Source organism: Odontesthes bonariensis, chromosome 7, assembly GCF_027942865.1.
Source record: "Odontesthes bonariensis isolate fOdoBon6 chromosome 7, fOdoBon6.hap1, whole genome shotgun sequence".
NCBI classification, from domain to species: Eukaryota; Metazoa; Chordata; class Actinopteri; order Atheriniformes; family Atherinopsidae; genus Odontesthes; species Odontesthes bonariensis.
The window spans coordinates 8,324,621-8,340,806 of NC_134512.1; the positions used below are offsets into that span (position 1 = coordinate 8,324,621).

At 39.9% G+C, this 16,186-nt stretch overlaps 2 protein-coding genes across 3 annotated transcripts in view; both read left to right on the forward strand.

The window, feature by feature from the left end:
* Positions 1-6,331, forward strand: part of nup93 (nucleoporin 93) — a 29,667-nt gene extending 23,336 nt beyond the window's left edge. For both annotated transcript variants that reach the window (XM_075469346.1, XM_075469347.1), the window contains 10 exons: positions 1,745-1,936; positions 2,029-2,155; positions 2,333-2,405; positions 3,180-3,224; positions 4,343-4,459; positions 4,557-4,675; positions 4,762-4,879; positions 4,961-5,044; positions 5,167-5,295; positions 5,995-6,331. In XM_075469346.1, the coding sequence (XP_075325461.1) occupies positions 1,745-1,936; positions 2,029-2,155; positions 2,333-2,405; positions 3,180-3,224; positions 4,343-4,459; positions 4,557-4,675; positions 4,762-4,879; positions 4,961-5,044; positions 5,167-5,295; positions 5,995-6,105 (1,115 nt within the window). In that variant the 3' untranslated portion in view covers positions 6,106-6,331. The remainder of the gene's footprint in view (positions 1-1,744; positions 1,937-2,028; positions 2,156-2,332; positions 2,406-3,179; positions 3,225-4,342; positions 4,460-4,556; positions 4,676-4,761; positions 4,880-4,960; positions 5,045-5,166; positions 5,296-5,994) is intronic.
* Positions 6,332-10,686: 4,355 nt separating this feature from the next.
* On the forward strand, positions 10,687-15,611 carry zpd (zona pellucida glycoprotein d). The gene is made up of 10 exons (XM_075470863.1): positions 10,687-10,734; positions 10,872-10,917; positions 11,006-11,113; positions 12,795-13,003; positions 13,090-13,247; positions 13,425-13,539; positions 14,660-14,787; positions 14,886-15,069; positions 15,239-15,344; positions 15,490-15,611. The coding sequence occupies exons 1-10, from the start codon at positions 10,687-10,689 to the stop codon at positions 15,609-15,611; spliced, it is 1,224 nt and encodes a 407-aa protein (XP_075326978.1).
* Positions 15,612-16,186: the final 575 nt, after the last annotated feature.

Consider the following 16,186-nt stretch of genomic DNA (forward strand, 5'->3'; position numbering starts at 1 on the left):
TCCTCTTTAACGTGCTCTCCTTGCATTTATATTTGTTCATTGTCGGTTCTTGTTGCACACTGGGCTGCAGCCCCCCTCCCCCACACGCACACTCCTATCTCGCCTCCTTCATCCTTTTTCTTCTCTCCATCGCTCCCTCTCCCGCTCTCATGCGCTCTCGCTTTTTGAACTAAAACGCTGTAAGTCTGAGATAAGGCTATAAAATGGCTGACATGGTCCACCCTGCTCTGCTCCTCAAACTTTCAGCCAACAAGAGGATTAAGAATTGTAATTAAAAAGTAAACTTGATGACTAAGTACCTGCACTTTTTCCTGTGATTTCTTGGGGAAAAAAAAAAAAACGACACAACATATTCAGACCTTGGGTAAAACTGGGACTATAAGCGTCCACTGTTGAATGAAATCAGTTTCTTTTAAGTTGCAGAATACAACAGTGAAAACGGGATTGATTTTAATGCTTTCTCCCAGTTAAAACAGTGTTCAGTCTTCACATCCTCCATCTTCTCTGAGCTTTGTTGCATCTATTCAGGTGTAAAAATGTACACATTTATCTTTACTTTTACCTGTAGCTCATGAAATTCGTCTCAGCTCAAATCAAACGTAAGCAGAGATCTAATCAGATTAGACTTCCAGTTCCTTTAAAGACATGTTTGTTACGTTATCATGACTCTGGTATCTTTAATGAGCTGTGATATCAGAGTCTGAGAGAAGTAACGGCTTTGGCTTTCATTCGTTTCTGACAGTTGTTATATATATAGATAACTGTGATTAAAAATGTGTCTTTTGATAATTTGATGCCATTATTGTTGCGGCATTAAATGATTAAAGGGAAAACTGTCCACAGTTGAGTTATGATGTTTGGTTTTGCAAAATCAAGCCATCACAGACGAGTGTCAAAATGTAATCGCTCTATTTTTACAAGTTAAATGAATGGAAGATCAATAGAAAGTGGCACTAGCTCTCTGCTCAGGAGACATTAAACCATAGTAGAAAAGGGAAGGACAAAGAAAAGCTGATATTTACGGAGCAGGTGTTTAAATAGCGTTTAAACGGGGATGGAAATGGGACATTTTTTGTTTAAGCAGTTAAGAGCTGTTGTTTTTGGGACTGTTGGTCCATTGTGTAAAAACACACTGGTGGTCATTACAGTCACTTACTATGGATTTCCTGGTGGTTTGGATTTGATTTTGGCAAATATTGTTACTCTTTTCCTATCAATCATCAAACTTTTGTTCCCATGGGGAAGTAGCGCTGTTGCTTTTTTGACTGTTACCTTTATACAATTGAGTTGTTTGTTAATATTTATTTATTACATGTTTAATTTTGACAAAGGAAGCAGCACAACCTTTGCCATCTGCCTCTTAGGGCCTGAGATGCTGCACTAAATTCACAGCGTTACAGAACTTTATGTTTATCGATTGAAAATTAGATTTAGGTCAAGCAAGAATGAGCAAATGATTACATAAGAGCCACGTGGAAATGACATCAACCAGTTCAGCCATACTCTTTACAGGGAGAGTGATTTTCAATCTTAGCCCAGTTTTGAAAGGTCAGCAGGCAGCAAAAATGTGGCACCACCTCGAGATGGAGTTTATTTGTTTAGAAGTGTTTTTTTAAGCAGGAATAGTTAAAGTGTGACTTCTTCCTGAGTTGACCCTGTAGGTGAAATTGATAAAATCTTTATAAGATTCTTAACTGATTGTCCTGTGTTTCTCCTAACTTGCTCTAATCTTCTTGTTCCACAGGCGAGTCCCATTTCTCTGCGAGCCAGCAGCCCTTCTTGTATTTCCAGGTGCTGTTCCTGACGGCTCAGTTTGAGGCAGCGGTGGCGTTCTTGTTTCGCGTGGAGAGACTTCGCAGTCACGCTGTGCATGTTGCGTTGGTCCTGTACGAGCTGCGGCTGCTGCTGAAGTCATCTGGTCAAAGCGCTCAGCTGTGTGAGTATTTTCACCTTGGTTTTACATGGTGATCCACGTACCAGAGCCTCGAGAGATTTGAGTCAAACAAACTATCTGCATTTGTTTTACAGTGAGTCAGGAGCCTGGTGACTCTCCAATGGTCCGTCGCCTCAACTTTATCCGTCTGCTCATGCTGTACACCCGAAAGTTTGAGTCCACCGATCCTCGGGAAGCTCTGCAGTACTTCTACTTCCTCCGGTAAATAATCCTACACTTTAACTCACCGAGGCACGCCCCATTTTGTAATTTTCTCACTAAACTATGCGGACATATTTGGTAAATGAAGATCATCAACCAGACTTGGCTGGTGCTTGTATTGGATAATAATTACTGTAATACCTGTGTTTCTAATTCCTGCTCTGTGGCCCTCTACAGTAATGAAAAAGACAGCCAGGGAGAAAACATGTTCATGCGTTGTGTCAGTGAACTTGTCATCGAGAGTCGAGAGGTGAGTGACCCACTTTTACACTGAAGCCTGGAGAAAATGTCTATGCTGGTTAATCAGGGCCTTGGAGCACAGTTAATATAGCTGGGTGTAATACCAAGTTCCCAATAGACACAGATAAAATAATCTCAGATGAGGACGCTCTGTAGAGATTTGCTTCTTTTTTAAAAAAATTCTTTTTTGGGGGCTTTTAAGCCTTTAATGGACAGGACGGTTCAAGAGAGACAGGAAGCAGGGGTCAGAGAGAGGGGGAAAGACATGCAGGACTTGAACTGGGGACAGCTGCAGCGAGGACTGTAGCCTCTGTACATGCGGTGTCTGATTAACCCACTGCGCCACCGACCACCCCAGCTTTGCTTCTTTAAAAGGGTCAAAGCATCACATTAAATTGTGCTCTTGATCTCTTTTGGTAAATCAGAACTGTGCAATGATTAAGAATTGTAGTGCAAGTAGTCAAAACTGGGCAAATTTATTACATTAAGGAGCATTTGATACTCATTTAATTTAAAGCTAAATTAGGTATAAGACTGAAAAACTAAAACACATCATATGTCGCGTAATTATGTAAAATATTAACCTAAGTAAACTGACAATGATTTCTCAGCGCTGAAGCTGACAAATCAGTCCTTTTGTTTGAGGTATTTTGAGAGGATATACATGAGAAATAATCCTTTAACATACATTCTGGACATACATTCTGTCCAGATGTATGTCTGGGTTGTATTTATTTGACATTTCAGCGTATATTTGACATGTTTTTGACGTTGTTTCCTGCAGTTTGACATGTTGTTGGGAAGATTAGAGAAGGACGGCAGTAGGAAGGTAAGAAGATTAAGGCTTTCCATTTCCCCCTTGTCTTCCTCTTCATCCTCTTCACATTTCTGTTCCTTTCCTCTTATCACTCTTTGTCTTGGCTCAATGTGGGGTTCAGTCGTTCAGAAATCGTCTCTAGCTTACACGTCCCTTACATGTTTCAACACGCCCCGTTAAGCAGCGCTGTTCAGCCATCACGGATCAAAAACCTCCTCCGACTTCAGCACCGGAGTTTCTTTACATTTCTCACATTGCCTGCAGCACTCTGCTCAGTGTGATGTTTGAGGCTCCTTTTCTCTCATCAGATTCAAATCACTGTATGCTTCATGCCACCCACATTCAGAGACATGCTGTGAGGCACCTACATTCTGTCTAATTGAAGGTTTCACAGTTTTATCTGCTGTGATCTGAGCAATATGTGCAGGCCTGTTTGAATGTATATTCAGATTTTCAGGAAGGATATTATTTTATGTTTTATCAGTATAGAGCACAATATGTCAGCACAAGACACATCACACATAGAAGACTGGATAAAAAAAAGAAGTAGTAAACAGGTATTGAGACAAACTGAGACGAACTCCATATTCATATCAATTTTTAAAGAGAAAATATGTTTGTAACGGAGCAAAGGTCAGTTAACTCTGGGGTGTTTAAATCTGTGATTTTAACATCTGATCACTTTGAATATTACCTTTTTATGAGAAAACTTTATTAATAGTTTGAAATAAACAGTAGGAAAAGCCTACTGATTGCCTCCATTTCCCTTTTTCCTTTATTGTTTCTTGTGCCAGATGATTACACAAAAGAACGTAGATTAGCTTAGAGCAGTTAAAATGGCAGCTGGTACAGATTCTTATCTTTTTGTGACTGTAGTGGAGCTTTTTTTTTTTTTTTTAATGTTTTTTTAATTAAAACAATAATGGGTACGCCGTCATCATACTTTGGATATGTTGGTGGTGGTGTTCATGAAAATACTTTCTCCAACATGGTCTCTGTATTAGATCTGTAATTCTTTCACCTAAAGTGTGTCTGAAAGGTTAGTTTTCATCTGTATCTGGCTCATAGAAACACTGTGTAAGACTGACAACTAGATGATACTCACTCTGAACTCTTGATCTCTTCTCCAGCCGGGCGTCATTGACAAATTTGCCGGGGACACCAGAATGATCATCAGTAAAGTGGCTTTAGAGGCTGAGAACAAAGGCTTGTTTGAGGAGGCGGTCAAACTCTACGAGCTGGCCAAGGTGAGTTCACTTTGTGATCTTTGCATCGGCATATTGCACAGTGCCCTGCTGAGCTGTTTGTTTTAGATTCTCTCGTTGTGGCTTCATCTTTGCGTAGAGCCCAGATAAGGTGCTGGAGCTGATGAACAGGCTGTTGAGTCCGGTCATTGCCCAGGTCAGCGCACCTCAGTCCAACAAGGAGAGGCTAAAAAACACGGCAGTGGCCATCGCTGAAAGGTAAACGCACACGCACATACAACATGCACCGGTTAAGATTTGCACTTTAAAACCTAACAGCGACCCCTTCTGTTTCTCCGCTGCAGGTATCGTTCTCAGGGGGTCGCAGGAGAGAAGTCGGTTGATAGTACCTTCTACCTGCTTTTAGACCTGATGACCTTCTTTGATGAGTACCATGCCGGTCACGTCGACAGAGCCTATGATGTGAGTGCAGCTTTGTTGATGTGGAGAGAAGAAGAACACAATGATGATGATTAATGCGGCCCCTCTCTGTTTCTCTGACAGGTGATGGAGCGTTTAAAGCTGCTTCCTCTCAGTCAGGACAGCGTGGAGGAGAGAGTAGCTGCTTTCAGGAACTTCAGCGATGAGGTGGGATCGAGCTATGGACAACGCTCTCAAGATTGACATTTAGTGACATTTAGTTTCAGCGACAGTTTTGTGTTAAATCTGTGTAAAAATGCTGGATTTGCATGTTTACTCTCTGCACCCAGGTGCGTCACAACCTGTCTGAAATACTGCTGGCCACCATGAACATCCTGTTCACCCAGCACAAACGCCTGAAGGGGACGCCAGCAGGCACACCAGGGCGACCACAGCGGGCCGCAGAGGACCGAGACATGGTGAGGACTTTTAGAGTAAAGCAGGAAAACCAACATCATGAGAAAACTGCATTTTATGATGATTACAGTTGAATGAAGCTGTAAAACAATCCAAAAATGTGTATATGAAGCACTTTAGGTAAAATGCCGGAGAATGTTCGATTTTACCCGCGACTGGTTTTTCCATCGGTTTTGAAGCACATAAAACTCTCTTGTAAAAGGAAAAAAAAAGGCTTTGATCCAAACTGAGAAAGATATTTAGATTTTTCTCCCCATCGTTTTCAAAATGTGGATAAAGAAACTTGGAAACATGGCTGCAGGCAGAGCTGAAAAAGATGGGAAGCCATTTATTTTTAGCGTAAAACAAAAGAAGAGGTCAAACTTTTTTTTAAATTGCTAAACAACGTGTTAACAGTGCAGACCGTTCTCTACTACCATCCTATTATCTTAAGAACATACATTTAAACTATATATGATTAAAAATATATAAATTTACAGTCAGGCTGTGACTTTACAATCATAGATCCAAACAAGCACGACTTTCTTCATAAATCATCCACATTATCAGAATCTCTTACAGCTCCTGTAAAGGGCGCTGAGCAGCAGTCTTTCCAAGGCGACCTCCCAGTTAAAAGTGTCCTCCTAAGCCTCCCAGGACCACACGGTCTCTCCTCACTGTGGCGGGCTTTTAATACTCTTCCTCTTCCCTTCTGCAAACAGGAACTGCGCAGCCAGGCCAGAGCCCTGATCACCTTCGCGGGCATGATTCCCTACAACATGGCCGGGGACACCAACGCACGCCTGGTGCAGATGGAGTTAATGATGAACTGACATGTCGCCTACACACAGACACACACACAAACACACGCCGACCCCTCTGGATTTTGAAGACTCAGTCATTCACACACTCATCTGTGAGCCATTTTGTTTTGTAAAAGCCGCTGCGTTCGTTGTTGTTTCATCCCTCTTGAGTTCCTGTCACCTGTCGGTCTGCTTTCTTTTTTTTCTTTTTTTTTTCTTTTTGTTGTTTCATATTTGTACCTTTTTAATGATTTGAATAAAAAAAAAAAAAATAGGTTTACTTTTCAGTTGTCTTTTTTATTTATTTTGAAACATCCATTACATTTTCATTTGACCTTCTATTCTTTTTGCTGTCATTGATGCTTTAAAACTTTAGTCAAAGGCTTTTAAAAGTTTTAACATTTGTATTTTCACACAATGCTGCAGCTGTTCGGGTTTGTTGTCTCAGGGTGAGCTTTTTATACATGTCATAACAAGTTTTAAAGATTTGAAAGACCACCAAAGATCGTGACTCAGAAGATTGTCATTCATATCTATAAGACTGATTGCCCTAATTAATCTCTCAATTTGTGCGCTTTGCATCGTTTCTTCCCATGACTGAATGATGACATGAATCACAACGCAATAATTAGAGTACAGTTGTGTTTGATCATTTTCTCAACATAAAAGGGCTGAAGAACAAACTATTAATATAATTTAGAGAGAAGTTACATATGCTCCGTACAGAAAACCCCTCAATATTCAGGGTAAAATTTGTTACACAGCCATGTTTTTGTGCCTCACGGGGTAGAAAGTCAGATGAAACCTGTTTATGAATTTCCAGATCAGACTGACTTAAAACATGGACGTTTCTCAATATTTCAGAGAGTCGCAGGCTGCAGGCAGTAGTATCTGTGACGGGGCAGATGGTTGGACTTGGAGGGCAATTTCTGCCTTAGTATCAGGAGGTGGGTGATATATATTGTGGCTGAGATGCTGTTTTTTAATCCAATCCAGTCATATTAGGTTGCACAGTATTTGACTGTGTGGAAGAACACGATGAAAGTTTTGCATGTTTGCTTATCTAAACCTCCCCCACCCCCCACTGAGATTTATGCGCTCAATCTGTAGCAACAGCCTCGGCTGAAATTACCTGAACTTTGTCACACATTTGCCTTGAAATTTAATTTAGAAATGTGCTGCTTTTGCAACATCATTTTAGCTCACACCCACCATACATCACAATTATCTGGACATGCTTTAGCAGCCGTTTACAGTAAACTACACCTCCGCAGTCTACCTGAATTAGAGGATTAACAGCTTTTCCTTGATTTAGCAGCACATCAGCTGAAGTTTAATAGAAACCGCCCCCTCAGTAACAGTGTGGCCCACACTGTCCTTCAGTCTGGCCTGGAGAGAATGCAGATGGAGGCTCATTCTGTCTTTGCTTAGCTGAGACGAGTACAAGGGCCTCCATGTTGTTTTATTCAAGCATCTTTTTTTCATCGTTTTAAATTGGCAGTTAGGATGAGGCATGTTGCTTTAAGTTGTCAAAGTGAATAATTTTTTTTATTTGACACGTACAAACAGCATTTGTCGTTGTCTGTATCAGGTGTATCAGGTGGCCATTCAAGCTCGAGTAAATCTGTTTACATCTCCGGTGAACGTCCTGCTCCTCTCTGATTTCTGCCCCTCCAGCAGCAGCAGAAGACCTGCCCTAGGTGTGTGTGCCGCAGCTGGTGTTGTGAATCAGGCCGATGACAAACACCTTCTATAAGCCGGCTATTTCACAACACCAGGGTGGTACCGCACCACTGACATCGAGATTGATGAGCCCCTACGTGAAGAAGCTGCTGGGATGATACAGGGATTGCAAGAAAAAGTGTTTATATCTCTTCTTTCTGTACTTTTTCAGTACAGATTTTCTGTATTTATTTTTATTTTCCTCTTGATTAACTGAGATATCAGAGCAGCACATGCATTCTAATTTATTTTGGACTCCAGGACAGAAACGGACTACGTTTACAGGTGTAAAAACACATTTTTTTTTATTGATCCCTGCAATCTCTGAAGGACAAACTTCTTTTTTTTTGTCTTACTAATGTGTTAATAAACAATATAACCTGGCTTTTCTCTGATTTGTTCTGTTGTTTGGGTTGAGTTGCAGCAGCACAATGAAAGAATGACTAAGATATCTGAACAAATTTTAGTTCAGCATGTGATTCGGCTAGAGAAAACCAAACCAAAGCATCAAAAGAAGGACGTGCCAAGGTCATGAAATGTGGGTTGTGTGGTTTCATCAACAGGGAGCAGTTTTAACAGTTCCAAATCTGATTAAATCCAGCACACATTTTAAAGATTGTCCTGCTGTATGAACACAGACGCTCCTCAACACTCACAGTGTAATGAAAGTAAATCTTACAACACTTTTCTCATGTTCTGGCTCTTTTAAAAGTTCAGAGGGGTAACTACATGTGCCTTAAAAATGTACTTTTATTCAAATGTTTATATCCACAGGCTTCAGCTTCATTTCACAGATTTACTTTGTAAAACAAGAATGGAAGTTTGGTGTGTGACTCTCCCATTAATCAATCCTGCCATCCTGAACCCCTCCTTTTTAAAAAGTAGAATTATCTCATTTTTGAAGAGGTAAATAATTGAGCTTTGTGAGTGAAGATGTTAACCTGCAGCAGATCTGATAGCATTCAAAAAAGTTTGGAATCTATAAGGTTATTTTAATGTAAAGCAACATAGCAATAGTCCAGTGAAACAGGACTGCATTGCTGTGCTGTCTCGCTCAGAAGGTCTGTGCTTATCTGTGGTTTTCGTCTCCCTTTTCCAAGTAATACTGCTATTCAGCATCATAAAAGTGGAGGTTTGGATAGTTTAATTGTGACACCCAGTTATTTTAGCTAATACATTATAGCTTAAAGTTGTAGTTTTCTGAAGGCCAGTGATGTAGCTTGAATTTGAATATGAATATGAATTTAAAATATTTGTTCTTGTGTAAGATATCAGTCAGCGATTTGGGGTTTTCATTTTTTTAAATGTCCAGCCTTAAAATAGGATGATGCACCTCAAACATTGTTACCTCTTGTGTTTCCAGCTCTTACCACATGGGAGTTTGTTCAACATTTTAATTATTCTCTTTTTGATAGTCCGTTAGAGAAGGAGGATGCACATCAGAAATGAACTGCGGCAAACCTGCCTCATCATTTGGTGTTCAGGCTCTGATCAGTCCCGTCTAAATCAGATGGTCGTCACACAGATAGAAGAGGGATGTCGGAGAAAAATGGACTCCACCCTCTGGGTGTGACTAGTTGGCACATCGAAAATACAGTGACCTACTTATGGCATTCCCGCAAGACACTATTTCCCTCCATGGACCCATGAACGCGCCCCCCCCCCCCCCCCCCCCCCCCCCCCCCCCCCCCCACACACACACACACACACTGTTCTGACCTGCTGACATTAAAGTGCCCCATCTCCATTCTTGGCTTTGCATTAGTGTTTTTTTTAAAAACGGAATCGAAGTGTAAAAGATTTACTAGTGGTTTTTCAGACATGGTAGCTGTTTTAGTTTGTGCTTTAGTTGATATTTATTATAAATATAGTTCCTGATTGATTGTAGGGTTGTTAAGTCAGACTTTAAACGATACTGGGGTGAACTTTACGAAGCATTGAACCGCTTTCAGGTAACAATAGTGACACCTGGTGGGGAGTTATTGACATTACTGACAGAGCTGCTACTAAAACAGGTGAAGCATGTCTATGATGTTGTTCATTAATCAGTCTATACTGGAAATCATTTAAAAAATAATCATTTAAAGAAGATTACAATAGAACTGGTCTCATTTTAATAAATCGTTGTCACTAAAATGTTAGAAAACTGGGAAAAAATATTAAAGTCACTCAAGGTGACTTCTTATTGATTAAATAGTTATTCATAGAAATGGAACCAGAACTTCAGGTTAAAAAGGAAATGCATCTATAAATATCACAAATAAATACATTTAACAGGCTATACCAAGTTACAGAAAATAAATGAATCGAAAATGAATATGTTAACTTTGTACTTGATGGGGATCTAGACCACCTTGGACCAGGTGGTCCTATGTGGGATAGGGATTTTTCACTCCTTTTCAACCCCTTTATTATAGCATTCAGACCACTTTAGACCAGGCCAGGTTCAAATAAAAATTCATACATGGACGTGTCAAATCTGGATGAGGTATCACTACCCGAGATAACCTGGAACTGGTTTCACAAACCATTAACTCTTTTTTCAATGAGTTTATCCTGTGGGATAATCTAGTCCTGACTGACCTGTCCAATACTGTGGTTTTTGGTAACAATGTGATAAATTGGTCCAGATTCGACCAGCCTAAATATTGTGGTTTGTCATCTGGACCTAAGGCGATCTACGGTCCATAAAAGCAGTGAAATGTTCCTTTTTATCCAGCCAATCGGAAACTATAAATCAGGAGCTCCCCAGCGCCGTGAAAAACCACCACAGGTGTTGCCGATCGGAGAGCTGCAGGTGTTGAAAAAGACGACAACAGAGGACAGTCCCGTTTGACTAAAAAAAAATTACATTTAAAGTCAAGATATATAAATATATATTTTACGGAAATGAGCCTAATCGACATGAAGGTGGGTGTAGTTACTGATGTCATCAAGGTTGGTGAATTTGTAGTTGTTGTAGTTCATTTATTTATTTATTTTTGTAAGTAGCCTACAAGTTAATTAACTAAGAATGTAGAAATACAATTTTAAAAAACACAAGTATAAATTGAAATATTCATTCCTCAAATCAGCTGGTCCTCGTGCTTTTTCTCGGCTTCTTGTGCCACAGAGTAGAAGGTAAGAAGGTGAAACATTACATTAATTAACTGTAATGTTTGTGTTGGTTTGGGCTGCGATTTATTTATTCTCTGTCGTTTCTTCGTAGGAACCTGCAGTGTGGAGCATTGTACTGACCGCACGAGATGTGTCCTGTCTGAAGACCAGAAAAGCTGCAAGTGTGCCACCGGATTTTATTCCGACCAGTGTGACAAAAGTAGGCCTTTATTTTACTCTGGCTGAAAGAAATCCGTTTAAAAAAAATTTTTTTTTTTTCAAATGGCAGCATTAAAAACATAATTTCCCGTTAACTTTTCCAAGTAAAAAACACTTTGAGTTCCCTCAAAGTAATATTTCAAATATCCCTGCTTTAGGACTTTGATATCTAAGCTGTATATATAATCTGTAAAGTCTTATCTTTATATCAAATGTGTACCATGATGTCGAAAGGTCTTTGACAGTCTTGGTTTTATTGCTTGAGTAAAAAGTTTAATTGTGTTTAATTTGGTAACTCGTAGTATCCCAGCATGCTCTGATGGGTTTCCAAAGGATCCATATTCATGTGGGGAATCCTTCTTTGTCTAAAAGTGCCCCCCATAAGTGATCAGAGAGGTTAGAAGTCGCTGCTGCTCCACCATGGAGGAAAGTCTACGACAGACCTTGGTGTTTTGTTTTAAAATGATTCCTACGAAACTTTGAGTTGTGTTTGGACTCTTCCTGCTGCTGTTTGTCTTCACAAGGATGCAGACTAGAGTTTTCCATCTGCGTGGAGTTGATTCAGAGCAGGTCTACAGAGCCAAACATCCACAAGTTGGACCATTTGTCACTGTGGGTTAAGGTTCTTTCTGGCTAATCTCCATACGTACACCTCTCTGTTGCTGCTGCGAATATTAAACCGTGATCACATACTTATGATTAAGACGTTCTTCTCTGTGAACAGAGCTTTAATTAATGCTCTGATGGTGGTGATCACGTTTGTGGAGTGTCTTGCACCTCCCTCATAGAAACCTTTAGCCTTGTCAGGATGTGATGCTGGGACAGCCTCATTTTGTGAAGGGTTGTAAAATGAATGCTTTTCTCCTGCAAACTCTGGGTATATTTTTTATTTCTAATGATAGAAATGGCTGCAAGCTGCTTTAACAGGACAAGCTTTGTCAAACAATAGGACAAAACCCAAGGAAATCTGACCTTGTATGACCTCCAGCTGCACGTAACCTGGGGAGATCATGTAAAAGTTGAGTAGAGGCAGCCGACGGGTTCAGATTTTCAAAGTGGCGCCTTATTATAGACTGTATAAATAAGATGGAGCGTTTCCACACATTTGTAAAGTCCTGTTATGAATTCTCAAAGTCGCTGCCTGTTCTTTCGAACATAAATGTTGTGGTTTCATTTGAGCAAAGAAACTATGCATGATCACTGGGTAGCCGCTTGTCAGTTACAATGTAGACCCTGATTTATCCTGTGTTAATTTCAAATGGGACCACAACTTGAAAATGAACATATTGGGACATTAATAAAAATAAAAAAGAACCTTTGAAACTAGCGATTGAGATCACAAACGCATTGTTTATTGAGGTTTTTCTGCGTTTATTTTAGACTTTATTCTTCAGATTGTGAGTCTCATCAATCTAAAGTCAGCACCTGATATTATTAATGCTGTCTCCCAGAATCCCAAATCAGGTGGGAAGTAAGTTGTCACATGAATTTTATCTGTAAAAGTTGGAGTAGGAAGAGAGGAATGATGTTGCACATTATAAGTGAGACTATTAGTGAGAAAAAACTTGTTGATTCATCCGATAGTCTGTGATTTTGAGCTCAGATGAGTTGTTGTTACAAAATGATAAAAGGAAAATTAAGTCCCGAGTCTCAGGTGTTCTTTTTTTTTTTTTTTCTTGCAGGTGCACAGATCAGAGTTATGTGTGGCAGTGACTACATTGCGATCAGAGCATCGGAAGACTTTTTCAAGTATCACAAAGTGCCGCTAGAGTCCCTCCATTTACCCAACAAACTGTGTCGTGCTGAGAGGGAGATCATCGACGACGTGCCCTACTACATGTTCAGGATTTCTAAAGAGAAATATCTGACGTGCGGAGGAAAACCGCTCAAGGTACAACTCCCTACTTTAATTTGCCCATGTTGGTCTATAACACTGCAAAGCTTTTAAAAGTTCACTCTTTTGTTCTCCCCTTCCAGAAAAATTCCACTCACTTCTCATATTCCCTGAGTGTGAAATCAGAGCCTCAGGGCACTGGAAACATCATCAGAGATTCAGCCATTAAGATGGACTTCACATGCATATATCCATACGTCAGGACAGTCAGTTTGCCTTTTCCAGTTTTTCCCGTTTCCAGGTGAGAAAATATTAATGTAATCAGAATAAATGCCTCGTTATTTTCTGTCTCCATACAACCAGCACTACGTCCTTTACCCACTGATATTAATGTGCAGGAAAACATTTGATTTGTAGCAACAATTTTTTTTTTTTTTTAAAAGCAGTTTTCTTGATTTTCTCTCCTGTATGTGGACAGTGAGATGGTGATGCATGTAGATGAAATGGATGCCACAGTGCAGATGATGTTGTACTCGGACCACACGTACGCGAAGCCTTTCACCAGTGCTCCAACCATTGAGCTCAGAGACAAGGTAGGTTGTCACCAACGAGGGCTCTTCATATGTGGACAACTGACTTGTCCAAGTAAGACTGAGGACAGGTTTTGACATTTTTCATTTAAATCTGCACTTTTTGGTTGTTTTGAAGTTGCTTTGAAATATATGGTCAGCTGTTTTTCTAAGAAACAACTACCTCCTCATTTGAAAAAGATAATCAAGTGACATTTAACATCTGTTGGGCAAACTTTTATTGTTTAATTTACTGAATTAAGAGATGCCTTTCAGGAAAGTTTGTCCACCGAAACAGATTTATTTTTAAAAATAGTTTTTTTTTTTTCTCTGTAAACTGTAAAGTTGCATTGTTTCAGCTTGGATTGTAATTGGTAGAAGCTCCTTGAAACAAAAAAAAAATGGGGGGTTCATTTGAGTCTTTTCGTTCTTTTGAAGATTGAATCTTTTAACTGCTTCCCTGTCCGGTTTGAATTCTGTTTGCATCATGTTCACTGATTTCTCACAGATGATTTCCCTCATTAAAAGCTTCCCTCAATACTTTTTTTTTTTTTAAATATCTCAAATGGCATGCACCCTGTTCCGCTACAACATTAAAACATGAAGTGAGTAACACTGGTCATCTCGTTCTGGTGTCACTTGTTGGACTTTTGGTTATACGAGACGGTTCTTTAAGTTGATGTGTGTTGTAAGCATAAAAAGGAACAAAGGCAGGGATCTGAGCAGCTTGGATGAAGGCCAAATTGCGATGATGGATGACTGTCAGAACATCTCCAAAATGGAACATGTTGTCATGGTTTCCCAGTATGGTCAGTAAATATGAAAAAAAAACGGTACGCAGGACTCACTGATGTGTTGTTGGATAAAAGTGTGGTTTGATCCCACATAAACTCTGCTGTAGTACAAACTACTTAAAAACTCAGTGCTGATCAGGTCTTAATATTTCCTTTTCCCTTGTTTAAGATATAAAAGCACCCTGTTGTGCCATTTAGAAAATACTTCACTCAGGTTTAATCTGTTTTCTGCCTTTTTTTTTTAAAAGAATCAAAATATATGAATGAGTTATAATTTGGTGTAATAGCTCCATGTCAGCTTGAATTATTTACCTGGAACTAAATCTTTAACCAGTTTGTGTTTTCTGTAGGTGCATGTAGAGTTGACTGTGACTGAGCCAGAAGATTACTTCCTGCTTCGGGTTAATGAGTGTTGGGCCACACAGACTCCACAGCCGAACTCTACAGAGGGATTAGTTCACTCTCTGATTCATAATGGGTGAGAACATCTCTTTTTACAGTGAGTTGGTGTTAGATTAGTCCTGTGAACTGTGCGCTCCACTCACACCACTGCTCCTCCACCTCTCCACACCCCAGGTGTGTGGACGACCACACTGTTTCCTTCCTCAGCGTGGATCAGGAGAAGCCTGGACATAACGGACAGAGCTCCACCTTTCGCTACAGCTTCGACATGTTTCGCTTCACAACTGAACCTCATGAGCTTTACCTGCACTGCACTGTGCAGCTGTGTGAGCCAGAAGACCAAAAGTCCTGCATTCCTGTGAGTTTTACACACTCACTATTGGTCAAGTCTTGACTAATAATTATCGAGGCTTTTGTTAGTTTATATGAAACGGAGACCTTGTTTTTTTGTTTTACTATTCAAATGAACGTTTCTTTGGCTTTTTAAACAAATATTTCAACGTTGCATTTTCTGAATTTCTTCCCAGAACTGTAATTCAATCAGTAAGAGGGAAGCAGTGAGGGCAGGTCCCAGTCAGGGTCTCCTGTCATATGGACCCATCAGGATCGAAATGCCAGACAGACCTAAGTCCAGTAAGCCCCTGCTCCACATTATTCTTTACTCTTCCTGTCCTAATATGACCTGAGATGTTGTTACCAGGCTTTCCAGTTGCCCGTTTTCTCACTGTACTTGATGTGGAAGCCACTATATCACATCCATGTCTGACCTTTGTTTCAGGCATACTGACGACAGTGGTGCTGCCAGTAGCTGGAGTCTGGACTTTGGGCTTCTTCCTCACCATCCTCATCACTGTGGCCAAGGCAGGCAGCAGGAGGACGGTAAAAATGGAGGAGCGCTGACGACCATGCAGCTGCTATTGGCAGCATTAATAAATCTTTATTTAAAGAAAACTCCCCTTTGTCTTTTCATCCCTGTAAAAAGTTTTGTCACAGCAGATTGTTTCTCACCCTGTACAGTTTCCCCAAATAAACGTGAGGACAAAGACAAAGTTAGGAGACATTGGTGACTTTTACTCAAAACACAAGCAGTCAAACATAACATTTCTCTTTTTAAATGTTTTTTTTTTTTTTTTTTTTTTAAGCAACCTCAGTAACTTACATGTTGACTCAATGTCCATTGGATGCAAACTATTTTTACACATGTAAATAAGATTTGTTCAAATTCAGTCACATTTATAAATGTCTAACTCAGAAAATCCCATCACTGCATACAGCAGATGAAAAGTTCTTTCTTTTTTTTTTTCTCTCTTCAGTGAGCCTTACTTTGACGAGTACGGAATGTGTACATAAAACTAAATTGTACAGAGAGGCCCTTAATAAAAATGAATTGAACCAAAAGATTATTGAATTAAACTTGACAAATACTTAAATAGAATAAATAGACCTGGATAAAAAGGCACTGATGTAGTGGCCAT